The sequence below is a fragment of the Brugia malayi genome (assembly GCF_000002995.4).
Source record: "Brugia malayi strain FR3 genome assembly, contig: Bm_v4_Chr1_scaffold_001, whole genome shotgun sequence".
In the NCBI taxonomy this organism is placed as follows: domain Eukaryota; kingdom Metazoa; phylum Nematoda; class Chromadorea; order Rhabditida; family Onchocercidae; genus Brugia; species Brugia malayi.
This window is the reverse complement of record NW_025062475.1, coordinates 3,912,402-3,920,549: the sequence shown is the minus strand read 5'-3', so window position 1 is coordinate 3,920,549 and position 8,148 is coordinate 3,912,402. Positions and strand designations below refer to the sequence as shown.

At 27.8% G+C, this 8,148-nt stretch overlaps 2 protein-coding genes across 2 annotated transcripts; one reads left to right on the top strand and one right to left on the bottom strand.

Annotated features, from left to right (window-relative positions):
* Nucleotides 1-1,179: 1,179 nt before the first annotated feature.
* On the top strand, nt 1,180-4,385 carry Bm626 (Uncharacterized protein; the record flags this gene model as incomplete). The annotated part of the gene is given in 11 exon segments (XM_043076469.1): nt 1,180-1,211; nt 1,279-1,646; nt 1,927-2,097; nt 2,440-2,592; nt 2,717-2,827; nt 3,393-3,466; nt 3,628-3,674; nt 3,839-3,848; nt 3,861-3,983; nt 4,125-4,248; nt 4,372-4,385. Coding segments are annotated over 11 exon segments (1,227 nt in total).
* Nucleotides 4,386-6,833: 2,448 nt separating this feature from the next.
* Bm17357 (Uncharacterized protein) lies at nt 6,834-7,877 on the bottom strand (the record flags this gene model as incomplete). Its single annotated transcript, XM_001902420.2, has 2 exons — nt 6,834-7,129; nt 7,580-7,877. The coding sequence occupies 2 exons, from the start codon at nt 7,875-7,877 to the stop codon at nt 6,834-6,836; spliced, it is 594 nt and encodes a 197-aa protein (XP_001902455.2).
* Between the last annotated feature and the right edge of the window lie 271 nt (nt 7,878-8,148).

The following is an 8,148-nucleotide window of genomic DNA, read 5'->3' as shown; positions in this document are numbered from 1 at the left end:
CATTCTTTCTCTTTTAAATGATTTGCAATAGAAAAAAAGATTTTTTTATTAGATTGATCATTCAGTAGGAGAAGTTAAGAAAGGATTATTGGATTAAAACATTTTTTTCAATATACAATCAATTTTCTTGCTACTTTCTCATTCCCAGTAAAAGATTTCTTCTATAAATGTCAAATATTTTATTATATTTTAATATGATTGAATGGTTAATTGCTTAAGCTGAATTTAAATTACTATGATTGAATGAAATGAAAATAAATTGTTATAACACTAGTAAAATTAATTACTACTTACAAATGATTTAAATATTTTTCACTTCACTAGAATTATTCATCAAATATTTGATGTTTACAAAAGGCAAATCTCAATCTTATTAGCAAATATTGGCAAGTATCGATTTTATTTTATTTTTTTTATTTTTTGTCTTATATTTCATTGCTAAAATTTCCGCATGTATTAATACAAAACACAAATACTATCATTATCTAAGATAATTTGAAGTTTTAAATTAACAAAACAATAGGCTAACATTTATTTACTTAGTATTTTCATATGATAAGAAATTGAAACAACGTTTGAAATGGTGAGAAAGAAGTAAACTACTGATTTATTCTTCATCTATACCATTTTGTACTTTTTGTATTGCTGAAATTGTTATTCTGCCAGCTGTTTGCTTAAGTCAATCGATCCTTCATCATATATATTTTATCTTCTTCAAATACTAATTGTTGGAAAAATTTTTTTCTTTTTTTATAAATCTGTAACGAAAGAATTTCTCTTTGAAAGATAAAAATTTCAAATATGATAATGCAAAAAGTCTTCATTCAATATAAAAATAAAAAATGAAAATTTTGAAATTTTTGCAATTTAAATTCAAAAATTACGATTGTTTTTTTCTTTTCATCAAAGTTTGTATAAGTGATATGAAATTATTTTCAATTTAGGAACAGTTTCTCTCTTTTTTTTTGCAGATTATGAATTGTTCCCATCCAATTAAATTTAAATGTGAAAAAAGAAAAATAATTATACGAAAGGTACATACTTATTACAGGCATACATTTGGTTGTAAAATTATGCAAATTAATGGAATTATATTAGGTAAAAAGTTTTATGACTACATTTGATGGATTTATTGTGAAAATATTGGTTGTTTGTGTATGTCAATTTCTCATTAGCAGTATGAAAAATAGTCGAAAAGCTATTAAACAAAGGTTTTTGAAATGTTTAATTCATCGAATTTCATTTTTTCCTAATTTTATCATATTTAAATATTTGTAGAAATGGCAATAGCAACGATATATCTGTACGAATTACAAATACAAATGCTGAAATTTCATCAGATAGAAGCCAACAGTCTATTTCAAAGAATCTTTCTTTAACACAAGAAAAATCAGATTCTGAACAAACACAATCAACGGATGAAATGGAATCAAAAACGATGAATTTGACAGAAATATCATCTAAAGCTGATGAAATAATCTCGAAAATATCTACCAAAGATATTTTGAAAACATCCAAACAACAAATATTAAACAGTCAATTAAAGGAGAAGAAATTTTCTAAGAAGAAATTTAGAGATGATAAATTAAATGTAATAAATCATCAAATTCCAAGCAATTTATCAGTTCGTACAATTGGTAATCAAGGTAATAATACAATTATTGTTAGTTTATTAGTTTAATTGTGACCATTAAAGAAAATAAATTTTATTTATTTGAATATTTACTTAGCAATATCTGTTTTCTGTTTTTTTTTTTTTTAACTTATTATTATAATGTACAGATTATCACTTTATTTTTATTTTTTTCATTGGATGAAAAAGAGATCAAATAGAGCAAATAAATTTAGGAAAGACTAATAAATGATTAGAATGACTTCAAATTTCTTATCACTATCAATGATAGATATAATAATTTACATTTGAAGTTCTTCCCGATTTTTCGCAAATAGAAATAGCGCCATTATTTGCAAAGCATGATGATCTAAAGCCAATTGCGCAAAATCTTTCAAGACGAAAAGTAAAATCAGTGGAATCATTGAAAGCGGAAAAAATTAATCGTTCAGAAACTAATCGATTGCCACGTCGTAAGAATTCTGGTAAGTAATATAAATCAAATTTACAATGATTGATTAATAATACTGAGACTATTAGAAAAAAAAAAAAAAAAAAAAAACTTTAAATAAAGTTTCTATTTATTATCTATTGGAACTGAATGTTGAAATTTTAATTTCATTAGCAATACTTCTATTTTATTTTATTACCTTTGCATTACGACTAAAAATATATTAATTTATATCTGTAACATATTGAAATATAAGTTAAATCCTTAAGCATTATATATCATTTAAGTTTTGTAAAATGAAGTTTAAATTATTAAGAATAGCATTTTGATAGAAATATGAATATGTTTTAATATTGTATAATAAACTACAATGCAGAAAAAACTACTGCACAGAAATATTTCTTTCCAAGTTGTATGGAATACACGTTTTTACGTTTGATTGCTCTTATTCTTCTATTTTGCGCTTGGTTTATTGTATATGCATTTCCTTGTTTACGATTTACTTATCATATACCTATAATTAAAGGAGGTTAATACTTTTCCTTGCTGTTTCTTTTTTAATTATTTCTTTATTTCATTACTTTTTTTTTAAAAAAAATATAACATTATATTGACATTTACTCTTCCTAATTTATGCTAATATTTTCAAATAGAAATGATTGAATCAGTAGCGGAAAAGATACCACTGAAGAAAACTTGTCGAATAATGCCACATTGGTGGAATGATCAGAAAACATTTGTCAGAAGGATTATAGAAACTACTCGTTATTTTCAAGCATTAAATTTATCAATGAATCAAACTGAACAACATTTTGAAATTTTCGAGGATGAAAATACTACTAAAATATTAAAGCCTTTCAATGGACAAATTTAAGTACTTTTCCCACTCCTCTTTAATGTGCATTTCTACCTTTTTCCTTTTTATTATTTATTTATTTATATTTTTGTTTGCTTTGATTTGGATTTTCGCATGAAATTTCAGTCTCATTTTGATATAATTATAACAACGAGTGATAACGAGAAGTATCTTTATAGAATTTCACATTGATAAAACTGATCAGAAATGTATTTAGCAAAAAAAAAAATGACAGCTTAAAGAAATTTTATTGAAGTTAATTAATTTAACAACTATTATATTATTGTTGAAAAGTAGTAAAATCATATTTTATCCATTTTAGTATGTCATATGAATTGGAACATTCAATTTATAAATTTTTTTTTCTAGATTTATGATTTAAATTTATAATTTTAGATTTGTCATATTTGGTTGTGTTGTTTTGGCCTTTCCAATTTTATTATTATTAATGTTTTTACGGTGTATGTCTGAAGAGGAAGATCTGATGGAGGAAGCTATGTTTGATTTAGTTGAAATTTCTATTTTTTGCGTTTTTTCCGTCATTGAGGTGAATTATTTCCAAATATTTACATCAGATGAATTACATACATTTTACCTTCTGTGAACGAACTAATTAAATATAATTCATTGATATCCATGACATCATAAAATTTTAATTAATTAATTACAGATGTTTATTTTAAGCTTTATTTTAAGTGAAATTTGCAGTTTTATATGTCATCAGGAGCTGAAATTCGAGCTATTATGGATTCGATGTGCGTCAGATATTTGGAACATAATATTAGAATTAACAGATTTTTGGTACAAATGTCATTCAATTTATGAATCAATTCAATTAAGAAAATATTTCTTCAATCGCTTATACTAGATAAAGTTTAAATTATGATTTTATACTTTCAGTCTATTTTATTTATTTCAGTGTAGAGAGAGTGAAATTTTAGAAAGAGAAAGTTTATAATATATGCATTGATGTAAAAATTGAAGCATACGGCTTCCTTTCATCCGGTTGTATATTTTTATTCCTCGTTTTCCTGTTCGCTATTGATCTAATCATTTTACTAAAGGTTTTTCTCTTTATTTTATTCACTAGCTAAGTAGTTTTTAAATTACTAACAAAAAATACTGCAGTTTAATGGTTACCAACAATTCTTATGTAAGTTATACCTATAACTATAAATTAGTCAAAATTGTGTATTTAATTACAGAATGCAGAAGAGGTTGAATCACGAAAATATTTGCAAATGGCAGCTTGTCTTCACTATGACAGACCTTTAAAATGTATGTCAAAATCAGTGCTGGAAGGTGTTTTTATCGAATCTACGCCAAACAGTAAGTGATAATGATTTGTACAATTTTCAATTTTCAATTTTACTAGCTAAAGTTAAGATATGAATAAGCTGTGCGTTGCTTTTAAGATGAAAAGAAATAATCGTTAAAAAGCATTGTTTTTAGGGAAAAAAAAATGAACACAGAATCTGAAAATGAGACCGGAAATGAAGTAGAAAAAATAAATAAATAATTGCTCTAATTGGATGCTCATTTCGTTGTTACAGCTAATTTTTTTTCTTGTTACAGCCAGTTTAAAATAAGTAAAATTAATTAATGTTGCATTGTTTGTATTGTTACTTATTAATGAATCAATTTGTGCCGAGAAAAATAAGAGAATAATGTGCTGAAATGAAATTATTGAAATTATTTCGGCTTTCAAATAATAGATGAATATAGGTAACTTGCCTAGTTTTTTAGAAATCGAAATGAAAAACAGTGTTACCTGATAATAGATTGATTCCTCACTTAACAAAATGGTATCATTTTTCAAACGTTAAAAAACCTTTGCCTCATTAATTATTTTCATGAGAAGTAAAAAGTCAAAATGTTAGATAATTGGAATGAACATGTACCACAAATGTTTGCATAATGTTTAAAGTTTGATATCCTTTACTGCTTCCTTTCCTGAATCCTCTTAATTACTGAAACCAGTAATTCATCCAGATAGACAGTGTGTTATCTTAACGCTGCAATGTTACATGCTTCGATGTATCTAGAACAGACTCTTATTAATTAACTTCTAATTGATGAATTAGATCTTATCAAAAAAAAAAAAAAAAAAGCTGAAACATAATTCTATCAAAATAATTTTGAATTAAATTCACAAGGTTTTTCTAGACTAAAAATTCTCTTTTTTGAATATTTCTCAGACAAATATAAAATTGCAAATATAAAAGCAAATATAAAACTGCTTAGTTTTATACTTTAATTGGTGAGAAATCATTTATCCAACATTCATCCTCCAATTGTACTAAGCTTATTTTGTGTAATCTAAAATGTTATACTTTGTTAACAAAAAACTTTTTATGCTGTAGATTACTTTGAATATAAATCAGATAAAAATTCAAATCAGGCAAAAAAAAATGTTGTAAGCTCTTTGTTCAATTAGCTTATTTGCAATATCGAAATATTACAGAAATGTTCCAAAGTCGTGGAAGGTTTTGATTTGTTTAATTAATAATATTGGGAGAGATGTTTGATCGTAGGGAGATTGGTTGGATGTAAATGTAAATGCGTGAGGTAACAGAAATATAAACCAATTTCTTTATTAATAGATGTAATAGGACAAAACGTTGATAGAGAACAATTGAAATTGGAATCGTCGGTCCTTGGCGATAAATTATACATATCCCCAATCTTTTAACAAGGGTGATCCTTATATAGCAATTATCTTATATTATATATGTTAAAATGTGCGATTAGTTTATAATTAGACATTTTTATACAAATGATGATAGTAAGTAACTTTAACAATAGGTTTAAAAATGCATATCACGATGAATTAAATGGATATCACGAAAGAAAGTACAATGGTTTGTCCAGACATTATGATAAGTGGCTACTATGAGTTGCAATAGACATTACATGATAGATGCTCATAGTATATGAATTGATATAAGATCAAAAGTCAATTAAACCATTACGATGAATTGTAAAAGATATCAATGGATTGCTATATTAAGCATTGTTAACATTTATTTAGTGCTTCGCGATGTTAAAATCCGCGACACTCCCACGACGAAGAAGAAATTCAACTTGGAGATTTCGGATGGAAGGATTTGAGTCATTCTTCGTTTTTTGTTGAAGTTTGTTTTTGTTTCGTAGCACTTCTAGTTCGTTTAGCTATGGGTTCCTCTCGTTTATCAGTTCCATTTATTGCATCTTTCGATATTGCTGATTTGTCCTTCGCATCTTCTTTCTGTTGAATTTCCAATGGATATAACATATTAATAGATCGATTCATTAATCTTCCTCATGGTAACTCTGTTAGAGCACTTCTTATCTTATCTTGTCCCTTATTGAGTTCCCTATTTTTGCTAATTTCCAGGTACCACGAGGAGCGTTTGATTCGTTTATTATTACAATTTCTTCTTCAATAGGGGCTCTAATCTCTGCGCCTCTAAATGTAATCTTTTTGCTAGTTTCTTCGATATACACGTTGCTTGAGTACCTCTGTCATATCTAAATTAATTGCTTCAACTTCTTTGCTAAAAAGCAAAACTTCTCTGTCATTCCCTTTCGAATGTTTTATTATTGAATTGACTACTTTTGCCGTCTTTCGATCTTCTTCGATTCGCTCTATTGATTGTTCTTGATCGTTATACTTAGTACAGCATAATGCAGTATTATGGTGACCTTTGCAATAAAAACATACACGTTTTCTTGTCTTGCAATTGATTGTCGTATGTCCTGGTTAAAGACAGCTTAGACAGGCGTTGTTTACTTTCAGTGTTGCATTCTTCGTTCTAGATTAGGATAGGTTTGACATTCATTATCCCAATGGTTCCTATTGCAAAAAGCACATGGTCTTTGAGTTTTGTTAATCTTCGTATTAACCTTTCTATGTGTTTGCGGTGTTATTATAGTTAGAGCCGAAGTTTCTTTTGTAAAATATTGCTGATTAGTGGACCAATTTTACTTTTAGTTTCCCTTTTCTCTTTCATGATGTCAAGGGATTGGCTTCTTGTAACTTCTTCGTTTCTTTGGATCAGTTTTACTAAGAAATGTCTTAGCTTAGCTACTGACCATATTTCTTGTTCCTTTTGTTGATACACTCTGTCCAGAATCCAGGCAGGCAGTTTATTTTCAATGATAATTTCAATATTGGATTGTTCGAGATTTTCACCTATTGCTTCAAGTTGTCGAAGTATTCTTTCAGTAGCTTCAACTATTATCTTCCATTCTCGATCATTCTTCTTGACGGAATATAACTCATTGTAGAGCGATTTTTTTAATGATATGTGATTGTCCAAATTTTTCAATAAGGACTTTTCGCATCACATCATAATTTTCTGGGGTTATATCATAACCTCTAACAGCCAATAAGGCATCTCCCTTTAGACATGCAATTAATTTAATTTTTGGATGTCTGGTATTTTTTGTAAATGGACTGCAGCTTCAAAGCTGCTCCAGAATCCTCTCCACATCTTAGGGTTACCACTGAAAGTAGGCAGTGGTAGTTGAGGTAAGTTAACAGTTGGGTAAGGGGTTATTTGAGTTGATTACTCCTTTATTTCGCCTTCTTTAAGACGCTGGATTACTAACTCTGAGTTATTCATATACATACTTAAGGTTATGATGACTTCGCCTTCATTTATTAAGTTTAAAATACCTCTTTTATCTTCGACCATTTTGACGTATTTGTCTTCCTCTTCCTTTCTCTTCGTTGCTAGAACCTGTTGTATGCATTGGACCCAGTTAGCATTAATTGTCTCAAGTGTGCCAATATGCAGTTTGAGACGCATTATTTTTGCTTCAATAATTCTTTTTCGAGCCTCGTGCTGTTGACGGGTTTCTTCTCTGGTCAACATTTGCTCCGAAGGCGTCAGATCCATTTCTTGGACTTCTTTGAGAAGAGCTTCCAATTTTTCTTTTGCCGGTCGTGCGCTTAGTACTATAGTTGCAGACATTTCCCGGCTCGTGGCACCAAAAATAATTACTTTTATAAGCATTTCATATAATTTTATAGATCAATTTTCACTATAAAAAGAGTAAAATGTCGTCAAACTTTCTTTATTAAACTCTTCACTCACTGTAATCATACACTTTTGTTATAAGGCAATGCTTACTATAAAGGGTATAAAACCATTGTATGATTTCACTTTTCCTTTTTTTTCCTTAATTTTTGATAGCAAACTTCAATTCAAACTTCATTTCCTACTCAATTCACTTTCAACGAAT